The 26,780-nt window shown below is 40.2% G+C and overlaps 1 protein-coding gene across 1 annotated transcript in view; it reads left to right on the forward strand.

Annotated features, from left to right (window-relative positions):
* zc3h15 (zinc finger CCCH-type containing 15) overlaps positions 1 to 26,780 on the forward strand; it is an 82,722-nt gene that overhangs the window by 38,280 nt on the left and 17,662 nt on the right. Inside the window, exon 9 of the mRNA XM_028806226.2 lies at positions 20,083 to 20,218. Coding sequence (XP_028662059.2) covers positions 20,083 to 20,218 — 136 coding nt within the window. The remainder of the gene's footprint in view (positions 1 to 20,082; positions 20,219 to 26,780) is intronic.

The following is a 26,780-nucleotide window of genomic DNA, read 5'->3' on the forward strand; positions in this document are numbered from 1 at the left end:
CTGTTTTGCCCACAGATACATTGCCTGTCCTCATCACATGTCCATGACACTTCAACTTACTTTCCTGTACTTTCTTAGATATCGCTCCCACCTTTGTTGTACCTCTGATTGTGTCATTTTCATTGTGTTTGACATCAACTTTGTCTCTCTAGTTTCCACACAACTGAATGTCGCCTTTCTCCTAATAAATGGATACAATCGCTCTGTTCCTCCTCTCCTCTGGTTATCTCTCCTGTGCATAGATCATCTGCATTAGATCCCACAACACATCTGCTCCTTCTTCTCCTAAACTCTTCTACACTTACGCTAGTATTTCATCTTGTCCTGTTGCCTTTCCTACTTTCATTCTTTTCAGCACCTCCTTTTCTTCCTCCGTCCTCATTCTTAGTACTAGTCCTTCATTTGGGACTCCATCCCCAAATACTACCCTTGGATTTTCTTCATTCAACAACTTTTCCTCTTCCATCTGCTGTATTCTTGGGCCTATCATGCTCACCTTGCTTATCTTTCATTCTGCTTTATCTGACTAAAATCCTTTCCTGCCTTGCTCCTAGCTTTCACTATTCTAAAAGTCATTCTCTTTTCCTCTTTTGTCTCCAGTTTTTCATACTTAATAATAATTTAGCATAACATGCACACTTTTTGCACATTTTCACCATATAAATGGTTACTGCACATGTGGATTATGCAAGACGAGATGCACTAGAATTCGCCCCCCTATGGACTTTTTTTAATATTGTTTGGAGCTGCACAATATTGGCCATCTATTGACCATGTTGCGGTGGAACATTCAACATTTAAATTCTTCACGAAGACATGAGATGATAAACTTATCTCGGCTACCACTAAAAACTATGGTACATGGGTTAAGAAACATTAAAAAAAAACATATTGCACCACTTCCTATGGTATTTGCGGAAATCCTCTTTGAAGTTTATTTAATCCAGTATAATTTAGCACAAGCTAAAACTCCCACATCCTAACTAGTGTGTTATCAAAGTCCTATATCCAATAAACCAAACTAAATATGAATTGTCATTCAGAGTGTTTATTGTAAACCAAACTAAATATGAATTGTCATGCAGAGTGTTGCTTTTCATCCATAAATAAATGCATTAAAATAATAGGTTTCTGTGAAACTCATGAAACATCATACTAGGTGTTGTACTGCCACTGGTAAAATAAGTGCTTTCCTGTGCAGTACATGAGGATAGTATTTACTATAATAAACATACATGTAGCAGTTTGTAATATTTACTAAAACCATGCTACTTGTGCCATCCTGACTATAAAAAATATGTTGAAATCCAAAGCTGTTGTACTTGCATCATTTAAAAGAAAAAGGGGATCCAGAAGATGGAAAAGTTAGACATTTTTTAAGGCAGAATAGTTAGTTGAAATGATGAACTATTTTTTTGTTTATTTTATTTTATTATTTTTATAGCCGTGATTGTAGTATTATTTATTTTAATGTTACATTTTGGAAGAGCCTCCTTCATACTGTGTTACAGTTTTTTACATCCATTGCTCAACTTTGTTATTTTTAATTACAAGCCAGTCCCATGGGCAAGTATATACATATTGCATGCTGGAAGGGAGTGTGCTCTATATGGCTACAGAATCCATATAACATCATGTCATTTGATGAGTAATGTTTTCATAAGCTCATTGGGAACGAGTCAACATTTTTTTTATTACTTCATTAGCCTGATTTTTGAATTTCAGTATTCCCACAATTATACTTCTGAACATTGAACTCTGTTTATCTCCCATTTTTATGTTTTACTTTTAGCCATTTTAACCTTTTTCAATGTTTAAATATTAGTAAAAGCGGACATCACTAAACATCACTAATTATTTTAATATAACATTTTCAAACCCTCTTAATCCAGTTTATGGTTGTGGGGGTCCAGCACCATTCCTTGTTGCATCAGGTACAAGGCAGAACCAGCTCTGTCAGGGATCCCAATAAATCACAACTATCTTTTCATGTTAACATAATTCACACCTTTGTCATTATTTCCTTTTGTTATGCATATTTACTTTAGCTATTTTGATTGAAGATTATAAAAGAATAGATTACCACAGTGATGCATTATCTTTTTGAACTTAAGGTACAAAGACAAAAATTCTAGATTTGTTTCCTATGTGGTAACACTGCTATGTACAGAAATGAGTGCAGATTTTATTTATTTATAATAAAAGAGACAAACAGCTTATAGAAAGGGTGGGAATGACAGTGGTGTAGCATTTTACACTTTTCATGTTTTTTATTTGGAGAAAGTATTTCTTCAGGGTGATAAAAGTATTGAGCTAATTAACAAACAGTGACTCGTGATTTTACCAGCTATAATTTGTTAAGGACACTGTTTAGTCTCTTACAAATGCTGTTGTCCATTGTCTGGATGGCATTGTTCCCAACCTCATCCTTCTCTTAGCATGTCAGAACAACACTGCTTTATTGGTTGAATCTAATTGTGCTCTGCTGCACATCCTACCAGCACTGGTCACTGCCACAGATTTTACTGGCCTAAAACAACAGTATTTGAAAAAGAAAGAAGTCTCGCCACTGTGGTATTTGGATGGTGACTACTTGAGTGCCAGGTCGGATGTTTATTATAAATGTTGTATACACATTAATTTTACTATCAATTTGGCATAATGACAACCAGAATTGCAGAGTCATTGATAAAGCTTCCAACTCCAGATGCTTAAAAAGGGTGGCTCCAACTCAGCCTTTATTATATAGCAGCTTTCTAAGTGTACCTTATAGGTCAGGTTGGATTGGGGAGCACGCACTGATACAGTGCCTTGCCGCATCAACCACACGATGAAATAGCTTGGTATCCTGGATGGCAATCCCCTAAGGCACATATGCAGTCCAGTCCTAACCCCCGGAAGTGACCCATCTGTCTGCCATAGCCAGGTGTTACGTGGGCATCCCTGGTCCAGCCACTTGGGTCCTCAATAATGAGGATTCTGCGAGCCAGTTTACCCTTGTGGAATCGTGCCACATGGCCGTAGTGGCGTAACTGACACTCCCTCACAATGCAGGTGATGTGCCTCATTCAGGACTCTGTGAGCAGCACAAAGTCAACCCAAGGATTCTCTGAAGAGACACAGCACTGAAGGAGTCCAGTCTTCATCTCAGGTCACTGGATAGCGTCCATGTCTCACAAACAGGAAGCACCAGGACTCTAAAGACTTGGACCTTCATCCTTTTGCAGATATCAGGAATACCACACACCCCTTTCCAGCAACCTCATGACCCCCTCATGTTCTTCCAATCCATCTACTGACTTCATAGGAAGAGTCACCAGACACATGAATGTCACTGCCAAGGTAAGTAAACCTCTCGATAAGGTCGACACGCTCTCCGCAAACAGACACACTGCTGATGGCCGTGCCCAAGAGGTCATTAAAGGCCTGGAAATATTATAGCACAGTAAAAAAAGGCAAACGGTTTTGGTTCAGTCGTTCTCCGTGGTAAAAGCTGAGCAAGACAAAATAGCAAATTGTGTTTACCTTGTATATGAAGACATTCATCCCTGTGCTTTCATGGTTGGTAAAAGCTTTTTGCCTTTACTTTGTTGAAATGGAGGCGAAATGCAGCAGTTTTGATTAATATCAGTGTGTGAAGTGAGAAATCAAGCAAAATGACACCTTTAATTAGCTAACTAAAAAGATTACAATATGCAAGCTTTCGAGGCAACTCAGGCCCCTTCTTCAGGCAAGATGTACAGTGGTGTGAAAAACTATTTGCCCCCTTCCTGATTTCTTATTCTTTTGCATGTTTGTCACACAAAATGTTTCTGATCATCAAACACATTTAACCATTAGTCAAATATAACACAAGTAAACACAAAACGCAGTTTGTAAATGGTGGTTTTTATTATTTAGGGAGAAAAAAAAATCCAAACCTACATGGCCCTGTGTGAAAAAGTAATTGCCCCCTGAACCTAATAACTGGTTGGGCCACCCTTAGCAGTAATAACTGCAATCAAGCGTTTGCGATAACTTGCAATGAGTCTTTTACAGCGCTCTGGAGGAATTTTGGCCCACTCATCTTTGCAAAATTGTTGTAATTCAGCTTTATTTGAGGGTTTTCTAGCATGAACCACCTTTTTAAGGTCATGCCATAGCATCTCAATTGGATTCAGGTCAGGACTTTGACTAGGCCACTCCAAAGTCTTCATTTTGTTTTTCTTCAGCCATTCAGAGGTGGATTTGCTGGTGTGTTTTGGGTCATTGTCCTGTTGCAGCACCCAAGATCGCTTCAGCTTGAGTTGACGAACAGATGGCCGGACATTCTCCTTCAGGATTTTTTGGTAGACAGTAGAATTCATGGTTCCTTCTATCACAGCAAGCCTTCCAGGTCCTGAAGCAGCAAAACAACCCCAGACCATCACACTTCCCCCACCACCATATTTTACTGTTGGTATGATGTTCTTTTTCTGAAATGCTGTGTTCCTTTTACACCAGATGTAACGGGACATTTGCCTTCCAAAAAATTAAACTTTTGACTCATCAGTCCACAAGGTATTTTCCCAAAAGTCTTGGCAATCATTGAGATGTTTCTTAGCAAAATTGAGACGAGCCCTAATGTTCTTTTTGCTTAACAGTGGTTTGCATCTTGGAAATCTGCCATGCAGGCCATTTTTGCCCAGTCTCTTTCTTATGGTGGAGTCGTGAACACTGACCTTAATTGAGGCAAGTGAGGCCTGCAGTTCTTTAGACGTTGTCCTGGGGTCTTTTGTGACCTCTCAGATGAGTCATCTCTGCGCTCTTGGGGTAATTTTGGTCGGCCGGCCACTCCTGGGAAGGTTCACCACTGTTCCATGTTTTTGCCATTTGTGGATAATGGCTCTCACTGTGGTTCGCTGGAGTCCCAAAGCTTTAGAAATGGCTTTATAACCTTTACCAGACTGATAGATCTCAATTACTTCTGTTCTCATTTGTTCCTGAATTTCTTTGGATCTTGGCATGATGTCTAGCTTTTGAGGTGCTTTTGGTCTACTACTCTGTGTCAGGCAGCTCCTATTTAAGTGATTTCTTGATTGAAACAGGTGTGGCAGTAATCAGGCCTGGGGGTGGCTACGGAAATTGAACTCAGGTGTGATACACCACAGTTAGGTTATTTTTTAACAAGGGGGCAATTACTTTTTCACACAGGGCCATGTAGGTTTGGATTTTTTTTCTCCCTAAATAATAAACACCATCATTTAAAAACTGCATTTTGTGTTTACTTGTGTTATATTTGACTAATGGTTAAATGTGTTTGATGATCAGAAACATTTTGTGTGACAAACATGCAAAAGAATAAGAAATCAGGAAGGGGGCAAATAGTTTTTCACACCACTGTAAGTCTGACTATCAGTGTGTGAATAATGCTGTGTCTCCTCCAAATTTTGATTTTATTCATTTAATTCCATATAACATCTTTTACATGTATACATTCATAATGGATATGCTCTTACTGCATGAACCTCAGTTTCCATTTCCAGCCCTAACATAAAAGTGAAAAAAAGTGGAACTTCTGATGAGCACATGACATTTTGAAGTGGTTTACCTGAAGTAAAGTCTAAATAAACCCTTGCACCAAAATAAACGTATTCCTTGCCATGTTTCTGTGCTGTGTTTTTTTAGATAGATAGATAGAGAGATACTTTATTAATCCCAAGGGGAAATTCACATACTCCAGCAGCAGCATACTGATATAAAAACAATATTAAATTAAAGAGTAATAAAAATGCAGGTAAAAACAGACAATAACTTTGAATAATGTTAACGTTTACCCCCCCATCCCCCCCTCCCCCCCCCCCCGGGTGGAATTGAAGAGTCGCATAGTTTGGGGGAGGAACGATCTCCTTAATCTGTCAGTGGAGCAGGACGGTGACAGCAGTCTGTCGCTGAAGCTGCTCCTCTGTCTGGAGATGATCCTCTTCAGTGGATGCAGTGGATTCTCCATAATTGATAGGAGCCTGCTGAGCGCCTGTTGCTCTGCCACGGATGTCAAACTGTCCAGCTCCATGCCTACAATAGAGCCTGCCTTCCTCACCAGTTTGTCCAGGTGTGAGGCGTCCTTCTTCTTAATGCTGCCTCCCCAGCACACCACTACATAGAAGAGGGCGCTCGCCACAACCGTCTGATAGAACATCTGCAGCATCTTATTGCAAATGTTGAAAGACGCCAGCCTTCTAAGGAAGTACAGCCAGCTCTGTCCTCTCTTGCACAGAGAATCAGTATTGGCAGTCCAGTCCAATTTATCATCCAGCTGCACTCCCAGGTATTTATAGGTCTGTACCCTCTGCACACAGTCACCTCTGATGATCACGGGGTCCAGGAGGGTCTACTAAAATCCACCACCAGTTCCTTGGTTTTGCTGGTGTTCAGGTGTAAGTGGTTTGAGTCACACCATTTAACAAAGTCCTTGATTAGGTTCCTATACTCCTCCTCCTGCCCACTCCTGATGCAGCCCACAATAGCAGTGTCGTCAGCGAACTTTTGCACGTGGCAGGACTCCGAGTTGTATTGGAAGTCCGATGTATATAGGCTGAACAGGACCGGAGAAGTACAGTCCCCTGCGGCACTCCTGTGTTGCTGACCACAATGTCAGAGCTGCAATTCCCGAGACACACATACTGAGGTCTGTTTGTAAGAAAGTCCACGATCCATGCCACCAAGTATGAATCTACTCTCATCTCTGTCAGCTTGTCCCTAAGGAGCAGAGGTTGGATGGTGGTGAAGGCGCTAGAGAAGTCCAGAAACATAATTCTTACAGCACCATTGCCTCTGTCCAAGTGGGAGAGGGATCGGTGTAGCATATAGATGATGGCATCCTCCGCTCCCACCTTCTCCTGGTATGCGAACTGCAGAGGGTCGAGGGCGTGTTGGACCTGTGGCCTCAGATGGTGAAGCAGCAGCCAGCCTGTCCATGGTCTTCATCACATGTGACGTCAGAGCGACAGGCCGGAAGTCATTCAGCTCACTAGGACATGATACCTTTGTTACTGGGGTGATGCAAGATGTTTTCCAAAGCCTCAGGACTCTCCCCTGTTCCAGGCTCAGGTTGAAGATGCGCTGTAGAGGTCCTCCCAGCGATACTCCATCTGGACCCGCTGCTTTGCTGGCACAAAGTTTCCTCAGCTCTCTGCTCACTTGCGCTGCTTTAATTGTGGGTGGGGGGAAACTCTCTCCTATGCTGGTATCAGCAGAAGGGTGGGTGGAGGGTGCAGTACTCTGAGGTGAGAGTGGGTTAGGGTGGTCAAACCTGTTAAAGAAGTTGTTCATTTGGTTTGCTCCCTTCACGTCTCTCTCGATGGTGGCACCCCGCTTCAAGCTGCAGCCAGTGATGATCTTCATCCCATCCCACACTTCCTTAATGCTGTTAATCTGCAACTTCTACTCCAGCTTTCTCCTGTACTGCTCCTTCGCCGCCCTGAGCTGGACTCGGAGTTCCTTCTGCATGCGCTTGAGCTCATGCTGGTCACCGCCTTTAAAAGCCCTTTTCTTCTGGTTCAAAAGGCCCTTGATGTCACTTGTAATCCATGGCTTGTTGTTAGCATAGTAGCGTACTGTTCTTACTGGAGCTACAATGTCCATACAGAAGTTGATGTAGTCAGTAGTGCAGTGAACAACCTCCTCAATGTTCTCATTATGTGATCTCTGCAGGATATCCCAGTCTGTAGTTCCAAAGCAGTCTCTCAGAGCCTGCTCTGCCTTAGGGGACCACTTCCTGAATGATCGTGTGGTTACAGGTAGGACCCTCACTCTTGGTTTGTAGTGAGGCTGAAGCAGAACCAGGTTATGATCTGCTTTCCCAAGCGCAGGCAGCGGGGTGGCGCTGTATGCGTCTTTAACGTTTGCATACAGTAAGTCAATAGTCTTATTTTCCCAGGTGTTACAATCCACATACTGGTAGAAGGCAGGTAATGTTTTGTCCATCGTCACATGGTTAAAATCTCCAGCGATTAGCACAAGCGCCTTAGGGTGCTGTGTTTGTAACTTAGCAACAGTAGAATGTATGATGTCACCTGCTGTCTCCACGTCTGCCCGAGGAGGGATGTAAACGATAACCACAATGACATGTCCAAACTCTCTGGGTAAGTAATAGGGACGCAGACTTACGGCCAACAGTTCGATGTCCCTGCAACAAGTGGAGACTTTGACGTTTACATGTCCAGAGTTGCACCACCTTGTATTGACATAGAGAGCTAGACCTCCTCCTTTCTGCTTCCCGCGGGTATTTGTGTCGCTGTCCGCTCTAACTGTGCTAAACCCGGGTAGCTCCATGTTAGCATCTGGGATGGTAGTAGTTAGCCACATTTCGCAAAAACACAACAAACTGCATTCATTCTCTGTAGGTCCTGACGTTTTTCAGCAGCGCAGCCAGTTCGTCGATCTTACGTGATATTGAGTTCCCATTTCCCAGGATCACTGAAGGCACCGAAGGCTTAAAACGCCACTTTCTCGCAAGCCGCTTCATTTTTAGCTTAGTGCTGGCTCTGCTGCCACGATACCGCCTTCTTACCTCGTCAGGTAAATAGGCACTGGCATTTGTTCTCGGTGCTTGAAGTTGACTACTTGAATAGATGAGTCTCGGCGTGTAAAACTCAAGTCCACGTAGGAAAAGTAAAAGTGTCCAGGGAACGAATCCACATAAAAGAAAGAAAGTGATAGGAGTGATCAATAAAAAAAAAAGGTAGAAAAATAAAGTCATACACGGAGCTGCTGAAAAAGGCTGCCACCCTCGGAGGCGCCTGAGTCAAACAAAAAAAAAAAAAATTATGTGTCCAAGCAGCTTAGAGTATTCAGTCCTTGGTAAAATCTAAACAACCAATGTGTCCCTGGTCTTTTCATTAAAATAAAAAAAAATTCCCAGAACAGATTTTAAATTCCTTTTATTATATGTTTACTTTGGGAGATGTGACTGAGTTCTGTACAAAACAGTGCAGCAGGAAGAAATAGTCAGATTATTTGTAGAGACTGGATTTAAATTAATCTTGCACACACAACATATAAACACCCTGGAGCTGCACTGGCACTTGCAGTCACTCCATAACTTTATTTGCATGACTTGCTTGTGTGGCAAAGATTAAATCGTGCATCTCCGTGCAACCCTTGCAGCCACTTCCACCTAGCTCAAGGTTGCTTTGTTTAGTGCTGTTTAGACAAGAAAGCATGAAATTTGCCTTCTCAGTTGTGTCTAATAACAAGACAGAAAGAAATGAAACAAAACCAATAGAGACAAGACAGGTTAAGATAAGGCAGTTTGATAATGCATATTTACACAAAAATTGTTACAGGATACATATCAAACCTTAATCATTTTCTCTGATATTCCTTATTAAAAAGTCGTATGGCACTGGGAAGAAAGGAATTTCTGGAGCAATTTATGTGGGTTTTCAAAGCGACTATCTTTTCCTGATTTACTGAAGTTAAGTTCTACATGTAATAGTTGAGATTATTTCTAGTTTCTTTAGCAGTGTCCTCTGACACACACTTGCCAGATCATCTACATCAGTCCCAAAAACTTTAGCTGCATGCATAGTAATCTGCTGGAACTTTTTTACATTTTGGTTTGTTAGACCACTAAACCAGACAATGAAACTGAAAGTAATAACAGACTGTGATAAAAGGACAACTTGAGGTCCTTGTCTACTTTAAATAGTTTGAGTTTATGGAGTTGAAATAAACGCTGATTGCATTTAGAGAATATTTTTTTTAGTATTCCAGTTTAGATTGTTATCTAAGTTAGTTCCTAAGTATTTATATTCATTTACTATTTCTACCTCCTCCCCCCCAAAACAACAATGGGTGAACATACAGATTTCTCTCTCTTAAAATCAAATATCATTTCTTTGGTCGTTTTTACATTCCAAGTGAGAGTTTTTATTACACCAGTTTACCATCCACTTGATTTAGATAGTGGATTTCATCCTCCCCAGATATGCATCTTATGAGCATAAGTGATAATGAATCAGTGCTCATTGTTCTGTCTCAGGTCAATGGTGTACAGAGTAAATAGTAATGGTGATAAGACACACCCCTGCAGACTTCCTGTGTTTGACTAAATGACTTTTGAAAAAGCATCCTGTACCTTGACTGTCTGCGAACGATTTAAAAGAATGTCCTGAATCCATAATCTGATAAATGGGTATTCCGTTTTCCAATCAGTATGTGAGGCTGGATGGTATTGAACACTGAAGAAAAATCCAGAAATAGTCCCCTATAAAAGTATAGATTTGTTGTAAGATTACAAGCAGAGCATCTTCAACAGTTCTGGTTGCACCGTAAGCAAGTTGATGGTTATCTTGAAAAGACTTGGTCTCTGTCATTGAAATATTTTTCACCAAATGTTCAAATGTTAAGAAGGGGGATCGGAGGGTGTGTTCCAACTACAGAGGGATCACACTCCTCAGCCTCCCTGAAAAAGTCTATTCAGGGGTCCTGGAGAGGAGGGTCCGTCGGATAGTCGAGCCTCGGATTCAGGAGGAACAGTGTGGTTTTTGTCCTGGTCGCGGAACAGTGGACCAGCTCTGTACCCTTAGCAGGGTCCTGGAGGGTGCATGGGAGTTTGCCCAACCAGTCTACATGTGTTTTGTGGACTTGGAAAAGGCATTCGACCGTGTCCCTCGGGGAATCCTGTGGGGGGTACTCCAAGAGTATGGGGTACCGGCCCCCCTGATAAGGGCTGTTCGGTCCCTGTACGATCGGTGCCAGAGCTTGGTCCGCATTGCCGGCAGTAAGTCGAACCTGTTTCCAGTGAGAGTTGGACTCCGCCAGGGCTGCCCTTTGTCACCGATTCTGTTCATAACTTTTATGGACAGAATTTCTAGGCGCAGCCAGGGCGTTGAGGGGGTCCGGTTTGGTGGGCTCAGGATTGGGTCACTGCTTTTTGCAGATGATGTTGTCCTGTTTGCTTCATCAGGCCGTGATCTTCAGCTCTCTCTGGATCGGTTCGCAGCTGAGTGTGAAGCGGCTGGGATGAGAATCAGCACCTCCAAATCTGAGACCATGGTCCTCAGCCGGAAAAGGGTGGAGTGCCCTCTCAGGGTTGGTAGCGAGATCCTGCCCCAAGTGGAGGAGTTCAAGTATCTCGGGGTCTTGTTCACGAGTGAGGGAAGAATGGAGCGTGAGATCGACAGGCGGATCGGTGCGGCATCCGCAGTAATGCGGGCGCTGCATCGGTCTGTCGTGGTGGAAAAGGAGCTGAGCCGCAAGGCGAAGCTCTCAATTTACCAGTCGATCTATGTTCCTACCCTCACCTATGGTCATGAGCTATGGGTAGTGACCGAAAGAACAAGATCGCGAATACAAGTGGCTGAAATGAGTTTCCTCCGCAGGGTGTCTGGGCTTTCCCTTAAAGATAGGGTGAGAAGCTCAGTCATCCGGGAGGGGCTCAGAGTAGAGCCGCTGCTCCTCCGCATCGAGAGGAGTCAGATGAGGTGGCTCGGGCATCTGATCAGGATGCCTCCTGGACGCCTCCCTGGTGATGTGTTCTGGGCACGTCTAACCGGGAGGAGGCCCCGGGGAAGACCCAGGACACGCTGGAGGGACTATGTCTCTCGACTGGCCTGGGAACGCCTTGGGATTCTCCCGGAAGAGCTAGAAGAAGTGGCCGGGGAGAGGGAAGTCTGGGCATCTCTGCTCAAGCTGCTGCCCCCGCGACCCGACCTCGGATAAGCGGGAGACAATGGATGGATGGATGTTCGAAGCATTTCATTGGAATAGAGGTGAATGCCACTGGTCTGTAGTCATTCAAACAGCTTGGCGTGGAAACCTTAGAAACTGGGGTAATGACTGGTTGTTTCCACAGCTTAGGTACAACGCCACAGGTCAGAGACCAGTTAAAAAACAAATGAGAAATCGGAGAGAGCTGCTTAAAGCAGGATTTTAAGAGCCGACCTGATGTGCCCTCTGGCCCCACTGCCCTGTTTCTTCTAATCCACTTCAGATAAACTGAAGCCTATCACAGCAGAATTCCTGGTGTTTTTATAAAGCATCTCCTTTAACTTCTGCATTTTGGGTGCTAAAATCGCTTGTTACAGATTTCAACATTCTTGGAAATGAATCCTGTTTAAGCTCAATTACATTGGTAGTCAGAGTATACTTGTTTCACAGTCATGAAAAAGTTTGGGAACCCCTCTTAATCCTTTGAATTTTTGTTTATCATTGGCTGAGCTTTCAAAGTAGCAACTTCCGTTTAATATATGACATGCCTTATGGAAACAGTAGTAGTTCAGCAGTGACATTAAGTTTATTGGATTAACAGAAAATATGCAATATGCATCATAACAAAATTAGACAGGTACATAAATGTGGGCACCCCAACAGAGATATGACATCAATGCTTAATTGAGCCTCCTTTTGGAAATCTAAAAGCCTGTAGATGCTGTCACCTTTGAGGAGTGTCTGGATTCTGGATGGAGGTATTTCTGACCATTCTTCATACAAAATCTCTCCAGTTCAGTTCAATTTGATGGCTGCTGAGCATGGACAGCCTGCTTCAAATCATCCCATAGATTTTCGATGATATTCAAGTCAGGGGACTGTGACGGCCATTCCAGAACATTGTACTTCTCCTTCTGCAAGAATGCCTTTGTAGATGTCCAACTGTGTTTTGGGTCATTGTTTTGTTGGAATATTCAACCCCTGCGTAACTTCAACTTTGTGACTGATGCTTGAACATTATCCTGAAGAATTTGTTGATATTGGGTTGAATTCATCCGACCCTCGACTTTAACAAGGGCCCCAGTCCCTGAACTAGCCACACAGCCCCACAACATGATGGAACCTCCACCAAATTTGACAGTAGGTAGCAGGTGTTTTTCTTGGAATGTGGTGGTGTTCTTCTGCCATGCAAAGTGCTTTTTGTTCTGACCAAATAACTCAATTTTTGTCTCATCCGTCCAAAGCACTTTGTTCCAAAATGAATCTGGCTTGTGTAAATGAGCATTTGCATACAATGTTTGTGGCATGAGTGCAGATAGGGCTTCTTTCTCATCACCCTGCCGTACAGATGTTCTTTGTGCAAATTGCACTGAATTGTAGAACGATGTACAGATTAACCCTTTGGCAAGCTACTTGGAAAGGGTAGCTCGCAAGCAACGTGTTCAAGACTCCTGGCCTAGGCTGATACCTTCTCACAAATGCTTCAGTGAGAACGCAAATTCTTCAGTGAGAACGCAGAGACATGGGTAGAAGTTAAAAGTAAATATCAAACAAATGTCAATAAGGTTTTTCCACACACAGAAACATTGACATTTTGAGTACACTGTCAAGTAGTGTAGTGGTCTGACTTTTAGAGATCCTGAAAATTTGAATTGATGTTTTATTGGAGTAGTTAGGAGGATAGGAATGGCAAACTTGGTTAGTTTGAATGCCCTCTTCTCGTATGATAAATTTTTTAAATGGTCTTAAAAAGGGATTTGCCCATTTTTCTAGTATTTTAGCTTAGTAGAATAGAAACTGTGCAAGAAGCCGAACACAAACATAAACTCCTGTTGTGCTAATTTCAATTTCAGGTGATGTTTTCCGTGTTTTAAAATCAATCTCCTATCTAGGCTGATACCTAGATATTGAATATACTTGGCTCGCTTTCCTTTTTTCAAGGTCTTTCTCACTACACAGTGGATCAATAAAAAGCTGGATTACATAACCAGATTCCATTCTAGTATAAAAGGTGCTTTATTAAGTAGTCCTTTCAGAAAAAGAATTCTCTGATGGCGCAGTGGTAGTGCTGCTGCTTTGCAGTAAGGAGACTGTGGACGATTGTGGGTTCGCTTCCCGGTTCCTCCCTGTGTGGATAGCGCTTTGAGTACTGAGAAAAGCGCTATATAAATGTAATGAATTATTCTATTATTATTATGATTCCGTGAATCAAAGGTTTATAGCTTTGAAATGTAGGAGTTGTCTGGATTATGTTATTTTGTTTGTGTGCCTCAAAATGGCTGTAATTTGTCTACCTTTGCTTTCTTAAAGAAAATCTACATTACACAAAGCTTCATCTTTAGTTAGGAAATGGCATGTTACTAGCTAAAGAAAGTGTTTCCCTGGCATTATGGCATAGTCCAAAAATATCTGTACTAATAATTGTAAGGTCTGTCTACAAATGCCAGTCACCTAATCAATACACCACTTGTGTGACATGAAAAGAAGCAATGAGTTTTTTTGTGTGCTTTTTGCAGAGTTGGAGTTTTTATGCCAGATATTTAAAATACATAAATATTTGTTGTAGAACTTATATTTAAAAAAATTTTTAAAGGTCTTGCAAGTGTTCTTTGCCATAACTCATCTTTTAAAAGTAGCCAATATTGAAAGGATTTTCTTTAGAAAAAAATACTATTTTCTCTTTTATACAGTATAATGTCTGTCATAGCAGTCACCACCACATGATGATTTACAAAGAAAGTAAGAATACCAACCATCAGAAAATAACAAAAATGCTAGCTGAATGAAGGGCAGCATTGTGACACAACAGTTAGAGATGTTTTACTAATCCGGCATCCTGGGTTTAAATCCTGGGCCATCTTTGTAGGGGTTGCGTGTTCCCCATTTGTCTCTGTGTGTTTTCTTTCATGCATTCCAGTCTTCTCATGTCAGAGACATGTAAAGCAGGTTAATGAGCAATTCTGAATTGTCTTGGTGTAGGTGTAACTGAGCCCCTGTGAATCATTGGTGTCCCAGCTTTGCACGTGATGCTGCCGGGTTATACTTTAACACCCATGACCATGAATTGGACTTAGCAGGTTTGAGAAACATATAAATAACAATATACCATATATACTAGTGTTTAAGTTCTCCCGCGGATAAGTCGGGAGTTGATTTTACTGTATAGTTTTTGGTATTTTATAATGTTGGTCATATAAGTTGAATGCGGAAAACTCACGTTATTGGTCCAGGTGATTATGATATGCTAACGCCCACCTGAGAGAGTAACCATGGGGCACACTGTCTTTTTTTTTATATGTATTGTGCCTACGTGACCACACGGTAATACCCAAACAATTCCGAAGCAACGTTTGCACTGTTTTGTGTTTTTTGTATCTCATACCCTCATACTCCTTTATCGTAAGAGCATCCCTTATCTACGATGGAGCATTTGATCAGAAGAAAATATGAAGCTGGTTTTAAATTGAAAGTTGTTGTAGTGGCTAAAGAAATTGATAACTGCACTGCTGCAACAAAATTCGATGTGTCTGAGAAACTGATACAAGAGTGGAGGAAGCAAGAAGATGTAAAAAAAAAAAAAAAAAAAATTAAGTGACGTATTTTTGAACAGGCATGCAAGTCAGGGTCTAATTTTATGATTGATTTTTCAGGTTTCAAGACCTGACTTATATGTGAGTATATACGATACATTACTTCCCACAAACTTTAGTTTAAATTGAAATTACATTGATATTCTGTTTGGGCTGAGTTTTGATTTACATAATTTGATAGACTGTCACTCAGAGGATAAGTATTTTATGTTCTCCACTGATACATGCAGATGCATTCTGTCATTACTGTAATATTTTCTAATATGACTCATTGTTACAAAAATCTTTGAGTACACAAAAATGTGATTTCTTTAATGATGTAAACAATTTAGTTTAAATATGTCGAATGAGCTGTTGCTCATGGAGTCCCAAATGAGGCACAGATTGTGAGGGAGTGTCAATTGTGGCAGTACTGCTATGTGGCACAATTCCACGAGGGTGATGTGGCTCACAGAGACCGGAGAAGCTGGACCAGGCCAAGGGGACACCCATGTAACACCTGGGCCCCAACCTGACCTAACCTGGTCCTACTTTCCAAAAAAAACTAAATCCTTAAACGAAAGTTTAAGTTTCAACTTGAAGTTATTTCTTCACAATCCTGGTAAATAGTAATTTCCCACATGAATTTTTGTTATGTTTCATAAATTTTAAAGTATAACTAGCCTGCTCTTACTTTTTATAATGGAGGAGAAGGGTACCAGGGTCCCAGTGTGGGGAAAAAAAAGAAAGAAAATGTGCCTTCTGCATTTCTGAGACTTGCTTGTGACAAAGCTTTCTGTAAATAATAATTTTGATATTCTTGGTACTGTAAAGCTCTGCGCTGTTCACCACCACACTGCCACTCCGCATAAATTTCCGTAGGCTATGTACAATAGCAACATATAATTGTAATAGGCAAAAAGTAGGTGCCGTTTAGGAAAAAATATGATTTAAGCCCATATCTGTCTGGTGTTACAAGAGAAACAGAATTGCAAAATCGGAGCAATAAGCAGAATGTAACTTGGTGAGGTTATAGCTGGTGGGCTGGTGCTGCGAGCAAGAAAAATAGCACCAATAATCTGTGATGGCAGCCCCCCTATCTACCCCCTGTGGATACTTTTGTAAACAGTCGATCTTTCGACTATTTTAACTAGTCAATCACTGGGGAATGCATTTTTTGTTGAGTTAGATCTTATACTTGTTTTTTACTAATTTTTGGGTGGTGAATCCAGAAATGGCCCCAGTTTTTTGCTATCACATCCAGTTTTTACGATACAGGGTACCCTCCATTTTTGTCAAAAAACATACAAATTTTACATACAATGAAAAAATAATGAAATAATAACTTGAATGCACTGTTTATTTAAATTTATTTTGTTCATACAAACGATTTATTGTTACTCTGACGTTTTTTTTTACAGTAAAACAGTTACGGTTAAGGTAAAAATTTACGTTTATAGCTTTTCCTGGTGTGTTCAGTGTTAGGACAATCCCGCCAGATGCTTCCACAATAGTCAGCCATCATATGTACATCCTATCTACCCTGATACCGTCCTCCCATGACCTTCAAATCTTGGTGGAATTGTTCACTTTGCTCATCACTGACTGCACAAAGCTTTTCTGGGAAGTTAGAAAGATGGCTATGCAGAAAATGCACCTTGATGCTCCTATTGCAACCAAGCATTTTGTAGCTCTCCAAGAGTTTCTGGACAAATTTCTCTGTAATTATTTGCTCCTGTGTTTCCAAGAAAGTCCTTGACAATGGCTTTGAATGATAACCAAGCATTCTTTTCGACTTCTGACATTGTCGTGATGAAATGTTCATCTTTGATGAGCTGCCGAATCTGTGGGCCATCAAACACACCGGCCTTTATTTTTTCAAATGACAGGCTAGGAAATGCCAAATTGAGGTACTTGAAACAGTCTCCTTCAATTGCCAAAGCTTTAACGAACTGCTTCATCAGACCCAGTTTCATGTGCAGAGGCGGGAATATAATATTCTATCAACAAGTGGCTCATGTAGAATGTTTGGATCACCTGGTTTTAGGGCAGATCTTGGAGGCCAATTCCTTTCCATCTAATGCCTCTCACGAGCTCTGCTGTTCCACATGCACAGATAACAGGGATACTTGGTGTATCCGCGTTGCTGACCAAGAAGGAAGCATACCATTTTGAGGTCAACACAGTGTTGATGATATTGCAACAACTCAATGACTCTCTTTATGTCTGCATATTCTTCACAAAGTGAAACTGAATGGCCAATTGAGACTGACCCAAATATATTGCCATTGTGGAGGAAGACACACTTTAAGCTCCGCTTTGAGCTATCGATGAATAGTCGCCATTCAGTTGAGTTATAGATTGGAATTCCCAATTCCTCCATTAAACCTGGTATGTTATGGCAATATACAAAGCCACTGTCAGTTCTAAAGTACTGCAGAAATGCAATTTCTCTGGTTCGAAAGTACGATACCTTTGTTCCTTTTTCAAGTACGTTTTTCTCACGCATTCTTGATGCTAGGAGTTCTGAGGCCTTCTTCGATAGTCCCAAATCACGTGCCAAATCACTCAACTCATGCTGATCAAATCCCTTATGAACAGAGACCTCTTCAGTTTCAAACTCTTCATCACTGTTGTCACCTAGTTCATCACCATAATCCTGTTCTTCAAGAGAGGGTAGTGTAACGAAAACCGGAACTGGGATTTCATCTGATTGAGCCACTGGGCGTATAGCCAATGGTAGACTAGGATACTCTGTGTTACATTTATTTTTCTTGTTATATCCTGAAGTTTTCACTATACAAAAGTAACAGTCACAGAAATGATCTCCTGGCTCTCGCCAAACCATAGGCATACCAAATGGCATCTTATCTTACGAGCATCTTACGTGTTCCCTTTGTCCACATCCATAAACCATCAACACACTGTTTGCACACCTTATGAGGGGCTCAAGACTTATCTTGATCACCAAGTTTAACTTTGAAATATGTCAAATAGGCTTGCTCTACAAATGTGCTGATGTTCGCCTTTTGACTGGGAATGGTGAAACTGCCACAGATATAACAAAATGAATCAGGGTTGTTTAGGCACTTATGCCGAGAAACAGCAGAGCCAGACATGATCTGAAAGAAAGGAAATACGTGTGTAAGTAGAAAAATAGATTTTGCTTATTCACTACATAGAGCAGCGCACAACCTCTGACCACACTGTCTTGCGTATAAATGAATAGCCTATACAAATCCACATTACAGTAATCACACTAATATAAGCGGTAGAGAAAAAACCTGACGTGATAGAAGAAAACTAACTACACTTTCAGAATCAGCATACCTATTTTAGTGTAAATAAGCTTAAAAATTGAAGTCAACAAAAAATTTGTTAAATTGTTCCCCAGTGATTTCCCCCAGTGGTTCCCCCTAATTTTGTCTAAAAAAAAATTCAGATAAGCATATGAATGTGAGCTGATCTTTAATATTTCTGAAATCATTTCAATATTTATATTTTGAAAACATATCAACATAAGGACACAAAGAAACACAATTAAAATAACTCCAGCAAGAAGACAAATCTTATTTGATAACAATGTTATCTTAAATCAAAAATGATTAATAGACTTATGACTTGTTGTCAGCAGTCCAACTTGAAATAAGTCCAAATAATTAGGCTTTTGAGTTTTTGTAGACCTTAGAGTTACAATGAATCCATTCTTACTCATTTCACATGTATTTTTTAAAAATCCATCTTAAATCGAGATAGATGTTATTCAGAGATGTCGTGAATATACTGTAGGTACTAGGCATATTTGGCATAAAGTCCCTTCGGTATGTCTGTAAAGTAAAAACGATACCAGCTGAAATCAAGACTGAGAATAAAAGCAATAGATACTATGCCTTTTGCAATTGCAGAGCATTAAATAATTAAGTTTTACATTACTGGCTTTGGTACAACTTTGTGTTTTGCTGCAAAGGGGCAATGACTGCACAACAAGCTTTTTTAATTCCCCATTGCTTATTATTGCCGTCATCACTTATAAACATTCAGTATTTATGAAAACCGTGATGAGCAGGCCTGAAGATACTCGTGTGGCAATGGGGGCTCATGTTATTGCCTGAAGGCAGTTTTAGACTTACATCTTGAAACAACTCACAGTGAGTTTTAGACCAAACACATCACATTGAAGGATATTAGTTGCTAAGTTTTTGGTATTCCTCAGTCACTGGAGCTGTCACTTGGAGTGAATGACAGTGCATGAAAAATTGCAAGCTTGTATGCAAGTTTTCACACTAATTCTAAGTGACATGTTTTGCTGTGGGTTATTTTAGCAGCCCTTCAATGTAAAGAATGTGTTAAGAACCGGAGCACCACACAAAAGTAAGTAAATATCATAGGCATCTTGTTTGAAGTGTTCCAACTTGTATATTCACAGCACTGTAATAAATTAATTCAATGCCACAAAGTCTTTAACCCCAAGACCGCTCTTTAAAGATTAAGTATCAGAATTGCTGGATCTAAAATGCAAAGGAAACGGTGAGAATTATAATGTATGGACTGATTTTTGAATAATTAGTTTTTTTTATTTTTATTTTTTTTATTTAATTTCAATTTTATTCAATTTCAATTTGTGAATTTCCCATTGGGATTAATAAAGTATCTATCTATCTATCTAATGGACTGACTTCAGAAGTTTCACATCACAGGCATCACAAAAAGGCGGGGATAAGCATTTATGAAGAGTTACATAGTACGGCTTTTGGCTATCTGAATTGTTTCCTGTTTTGCTTGGTTTCTGGGTAAAACGAATAATTATTATTTATAGATGGTTTTGCTTTCTTGTTGACAGGAAGAAGAAACAGAAGAGGTAAATGACATTGACCTTGCAAGGTTTGTTCCAAAGGAAGTAGATGATTCAGGCATTACTGTTGCTGCAATGGATAGATTTTCAGCGTTAACTGCAAAGTCAACAAATCAGATAGATGGTGAGTCTGAATTCTTGTGTCTTTCTCTCATATTTCTTTCTAATGTATGAAAATTGTTTACATTGGACATATAATTGAGTTTCCATGCCTAAATTTTAAAACTATACACTTAATTGGCCAAAGTTTAGAATACATTTTAATCAAAACACAGCTATTCTTTAGGGGTATACATTAAAAGTATTATAGACACACTGAGGTATGTTCAGTATAGTAATTTTTCTTCATTTCATGCACCATCCTTCAATCTTAACTGTTATTTGTCTCATTGGTCTACCTGGCTGCCATTTCTACAGGCAAATTACAGTATTTAACAAAATGCGATGTCTATGCCATGTCTATGCTAAACTGAAGCCATGGAATGTGGAGAAACATTTTTTTCCCATCTTTTACTCTGAAATGTAGTTTTTATTCTAGCAAAGGCTGCTGCTATGTCAAGCCAATTTAAAACCGTGCTGATCTCTGACTGAAAGCAACAGTGCAATAAAAGATCCTAAAGTTACCTGTAAGTCTGTTAATTTGGTTGTGTATATTGCTTTTGGCAGCCCAGTCGTTTAGTAAATATATAATTCTTCTTGTAGGCGTTTACACTGTATATCAAAAGTAGCCACACCCATATTCTAATGCTGTAAGGTCACTTTTTAAATAAGATCCCCTAACCAACAATATCTATATGATAAACAATGGATCATTATTAGAAGACAAAAACATCTAATTGGTTACAGAGTTTGCGTAAATGTATGATTAATGTGGTTCAATAGTTAATCCATGTTTCTGGAAAACTGACTCTATTATACTGTTAGCCTTTTATTACCAGCGGCAATGATTGGAGTGAGTTAAGATTATCCAAAATCATGGTCAGAATTGAAACGCTACATTAAATGCAGTGTTTGAGATCCAACTGTGGAAGTGTTGTTGCAACTTTTATTTCCTTTAGTTAGTATAGTCTTAAGTCTTTATTGGCACATGTGAGCTGCTTATGTTGTCATAAAGTGTAATGGGATTTGGGTTGGGAGAAATAATGCAGGTTTTGTGTTGAGGGTTTGCTCATGTATAGTGAGATTTGAGTTGCTTAAACACAGGAAGTCTGACCTGGAAAGAAAGGTAGGTGGGCAGACAGTAAATAAGGAAAATAGAACACTTGGATTTTGAAGAAACCTTTATGGCATGACCATGATTCTCTCATGAAATACTATACTATAGTGCCCACCATAAGGTTTGGGCCAAAGACAGATTTTTCCTTTGAATTGCCCCTGTGCTCCATAGTTTTAAATTGGTATCCAAAAAAAAAAATCACATTTGAATGAAGTGCTCATTCTCAGATTTTATTAAAGGATATTTTTATACATTTTGGTTTCACCATGTAGAAATTTCAGCATTTTTTAAACCCCCCACCCCGCAGTTCCTGCTGCCACAGAGCTTTACAGGGATTCATAATGTTTGGGACCCATTTGGTTTGACTGGTGTTTGTGATTACTCATGTGCTTCATTAGTGCAGGTATAGGAGAGCTTTCAACACTGAGACTTCCTTCTAAGCATTTAATTGCCTTTAGAGTTTGCTGTTGCCATTTTTCAACATGTGGATCTTCAAAGCTATAGACAGAAGAATTCTCGGAATGATGATGTATAAACCCTCAAACACCTGTTCAACAGATCAGACATTTTCCTCCAGATGCAGAAGTGGATTTGTCAATCACTACCATCCACATACTTCCTAAACGGAAAGAAAGACACTACAAAGCAAGCTGCAAACCAGTACTGAACTACAGAAACAGAATCGCCAGGTTACCGCTTGCCAATAAATACTTAAAAGAGCCTGCTGATTTCTGGGAAGAGATCTTGTGGACAGATGAGACCAAAATTAACCTGTATTAGAATGATGACAAGAGGAAACGGTGGAGGGAATAATGAAGTACCCAGGATCCATAGCATACCACCTCATCTGTGAAACATGGTGGACGGTTTTATGGCCTGGGCATGTATCAGTAATACAGATACAAGCTCACAGATTTTCACAGATGATGTAACTGCTGATGGCAGTAGTAAAATAAATTCTAAAGTATATAGAAGTATCCTATCTTCTCATCTTCAAGCAAATGCATCCCAAATTCACTGGACAGTGCTTTATGCTACAGCAAGACAGCGATCTGACATTAAAACAATAAAGGGGTTTTTAAAAGTTAAAAATTTTAAAATTCTTGACTTGCCAAAATCTAAAATATATATATAGCGCTTTGAGTACTGAGAAAAGCGCTATATAAATGTAATGAATTATTATTATATAGTGAGAGGTCGCCTGAACACCATCAGACAAACACCAACAGGGTTATTAAACACACGTTTATTTTCACCCAAAGTCCCAGCACAGTCCCACACAGTGCTCCCTCACTAAACACGGGCCGTGGGACGGCTTTCTTCCTTCTGTCGCTGGAGCTTCGTCCACCTCAAGCTCCCGACTCTTGCTCCCCAACTGTAGGAAGTCGGCCCCCTTTATAATCACCCGGACATGCTCCAGGTGCTCACTGATGTTCTTCCGGTGGCACTTCCTGGTATGGCGGAAGTGTCGCATGAGCACCCGGAAGCACTCCGGGCATCACTGGACGGTCCTTCCTCCACCTTACAATTTGTGGCGGAAGTGTAGATCTCCCGGGCTTTATGAGGCTTGGAGCGCCCCTGGCGGTAGCCACAGGCCCCCACGGGTTTGAGCCTCCCTGCTACTTCCCCATGGTCCCCTTGCTATCCAGGGTGGTTCCCCCCTTGTGGCCCGGGTGACGTATAGATCTCCTTCCAGGCATCCCCGCTGAGTCTGGCCCCCAGCCTTCTGCCACAATATATATTATATAAAAAAATCTTGGGTCGAGAACGTCCCACGAGACAAGGAAGTGAGACAAAAGAACAGCTGCTGTACAGGCTTTTAAATGATCGATGCGCAGCGTAACATGTAGATCACACAGCACGGCAGCAGCAGCTGCTGTACAAGCTTTTATTTATATATATATATATATATATATATAATACACACACATATCTCTCTATTATAAAAAAAAATCCTGTCCTGGAAAGCAATGCAATGAAACGTGATCTTCTCAGAAGACATTTAAAAGACCTGCGGGACCAAAGAGACTTGCCATGGTGCGTCTCGTGGGGACCGTAAACATGAGACTTGGTGCCAAGAGATTGTCCCAGGGCCGTAGCAAAAAGGACAGCGGCTGTACAGTCTTTAAAAACATCGAAGGGCACTGCACGCCCAACCTACCTGGAAAGGGGTCTCTCTTTGAACTGCCTTTCCCAAGGTTTCTTCCATTTTTTTCCCTACAAGGGTTTTTTTTGGGGGAGTTTTGTCTTGTCTTCTTAGAGGGTCAAGGCTGAGGGGCTGTCAAGAGGCAGGGCCTGTTAAAGCCCATTGCGGCACTTCTTGTGTGATTTTGGGCTATACAAAAAATAAATTGTATTCTATTGTATATCCGGTAAACCAAACGGGGTGGGCGAGCAAAGCGAGCAGGGGGCGGAGCCCCCTAGTGTGTGTGTGTGTGTGTATATATATATATATATATATATATGTATATATATACACACACCACTGCTATATCCCATACATTATGTTGCTCTGACATGATGTGGACTGTGCATAAAAAAAAAAAAATCTATAATTTCTACATGGTGAAACCAAGATATATTAATAAAAATAAAAAAAGCCCTTTAATAAAATCTAAGAATGTGCAGATAGGTATCAAAGGCACTGTATAATAGACAGAGTGATCTGAAAGGCACTGTATAATAGATATGTGCGATGGATAGCTAAGTAGAAGGACGGATAGATAAGAAAGACACCATATATTGAATAGATGAATATGAAAGGCACTATATGATGGATGGATGGATAGATATGAAAGGCACTATATAATAGATTTGGATAGATAGATATGAAAAACACTATTTTAATACTAGGTAGAAAGAAATTTTATTTGTCCCCAGGATGATATTTGGCTCTTTTACAGAAGCTTTTTCAATAAACAAATGTATATATAAATAGATAAACTGTAAAGCACAGTGATGAATCAAGGAAAAATGTGTCTTTGTCCCAAACATTATGGAGGACACTATACATCACAAGCTTAACTGGCTATTTTTGATATAATGAAAACATTTTAGCACCCATAAGAGTGGTACTTAAGCTGGTCAGTCAGCAAAGAGATGCTACAGTAGATAGCATGTTGTGTCTGTTGCTTTATTTTTAGAGTGTGTGTTTTTTTTTTTTTTTGACTAGTTATCGTGCAAGCTACTTGATTAATAGACACCACATCAGATTTGTTGCTCTACTCATAGACCCAGATGATGGATAGTTTGACCGTAGGTATATTTGTCTTGGTAGCACTTCAAACCTAAAGTGAGTTCCCACTGTTGCTGTATTTTTATGTTGGCATTTTTAGAAAGTTGTTTTGGTTGCAGTTTTACTGGGGAGTGGGGGTTGGTGGTCAGCTTGTAGTTTTTGTGGTTTATAGGCCAGACTGCCTACAAGCTGATTAAAAGAATATTAAAATAAGAAACACAAGCTTATTGTGGAGGTAGGATTGATCAGCCCAAGTCTATGCATCTGTTTTGTTTTTTTTTTTAAATAATGTATTTTGCTGATAGTCAGAGTAACTTTTATTTATCTGTATTTAATGTGCAAGAATTTAACTTCATAGCTCTGGTACTACTAATAACAAAAAACAGCATCATGTTCAAATAACATTAATTAAACAACATACGTTATAAACAGCTGCAGAATAGTGTAGGTATAAAGGAGATGTGCAAGTGAAAGTGTGTGCGTGTATAGTGTGTATCTTCATGCACACACATACATGTACATTTACATACATACACACACACACACACACACACGTGTTCATATATGAAAGAACATATGAATAAGCGAGGAAGACAAGCTAAATTATTGGGTTGTGCAGCCTGTTGCTCCGGGAAAGAAATCATTTAGGTGTCTGTTAGTTTTAGTTTTAATTGACCTGAAGCATTTAGCAGATGGGAGTTACTGAAACAAGTGGTGACCTGGTTGAGATGAGTTGGTGGCTTTTAATACTGGATGTATACTGGTCTCAGTAGATCTCACGACATGCTGTAATTTTGTTTTGGTTTTTTTGGAGTGGACCTTTGCTAAACCAAACCAGACAACATTGAAGAATGTGATCACACTCTTAATTATGGTTTTTTAGAACTGAGCTAAGATGGGCTGGGAAGTATTTAATTTCTTTTGCTGGTGTAGGAAATGCATCTGCTGCTGAGACTTCTTAGTGATGGAAGTGGCAGTAGTGTTGTAAATAAGAGTGTTTGTGATACTTGTGTCCAAAATTTGATGGATTCTACCATACTGACTGTAGAATCAAGTACTCTGGAGTCCGTGACAGGTTGGACTGGAGACATAACACAGAGGAAATAGCTCTTCTTCTTTAAGGGACTGCTTTCCTTTTAATGTGGGAAATAAAATCTTTTACATCTTCAACAACTCTATGAAGGCTAGTGCAATTTTCTGCGCTGTGGTCTGCTGGGTGAGTAATGTCACTTCAGGAGAGGCCTGCTGCATTAACAAGCTAATAAAAGGGCAGGCTCAGTTATGGGACACACTCTGGACAAAGGAGAAAATTAAAATAAAACTTGAGTGTCATTATGAATGATGCTGCACATCCTCTTTTTGACACAACAACACTGACGACTTTCATACCACAAATCCGTCAACAGAAGTGTGTCAAGAAATCGACTGAGGCTCCTTTATACCAACAGCAATACGTGTGCATAATGCCTCACTGGGACTGGAACTGCCAAGTCAGAAGTTCTCTCTTTTCAAATTTTTCTTCCTTTTAGTCATTCTGGGGTGTGTTTGTGTGTGTATATAATATATATATTTATATATATATATATATATATATATATATATATATATATATATATATATATATATCACGATCTGATTGTATGGCTGGTTACCTATCAGGTAATACTTGTGCTTGGTCTGCATTATTTGACAGTAAACTGTGTAACATTCTATGATCTGCTTCTCGCAACTGAACAGGGCACTGTGGCGGATGTTTGCCGACTTGCAGACCAACCACAAGCGTTACCTGGTAGGTAACCACCCATACAATCAGATTGTGATTCAGATCCATTTGCCTTGTCTGCAAATTGAAGTGAGGTATTGCAGTTTATGACAAGTAATAGTTAACTTCTAATTTACATTAATGGTGTGTTACACCACCATTCCACTCCTTGAACATTTTTCTGACAGTTGCTATTAGCAAATTCAGCTTATGGAGCAGTGACTTACTTACCTGAAGAATGACCTCACAAAAAGGGTGCAGTTGATGGCCCTCGGGATTTCCCAAGGCCTTAGAATGACTTGTCAACACAGTGGTAGATTAACTGAGGTTTTTAAACTGCCAGCACAAAAATGGCCTAGAAGCTTATGTTCTGCAAGGATGTGTTTGTTAATAATTACCTTTCTTAGGAAATCCCCATGTTTTCAAGGCCCCCACTACCCCCACTTTACTGTCAAAATGCTGCTTGTATAAAA

Source organism: Erpetoichthys calabaricus, chromosome 8 (genome assembly GCF_900747795.2).
Source record: "Erpetoichthys calabaricus chromosome 8, fErpCal1.3, whole genome shotgun sequence".
Lineage (NCBI taxonomy): Eukaryota > Metazoa > Chordata > Cladistia > Polypteriformes > Polypteridae > Erpetoichthys > Erpetoichthys calabaricus.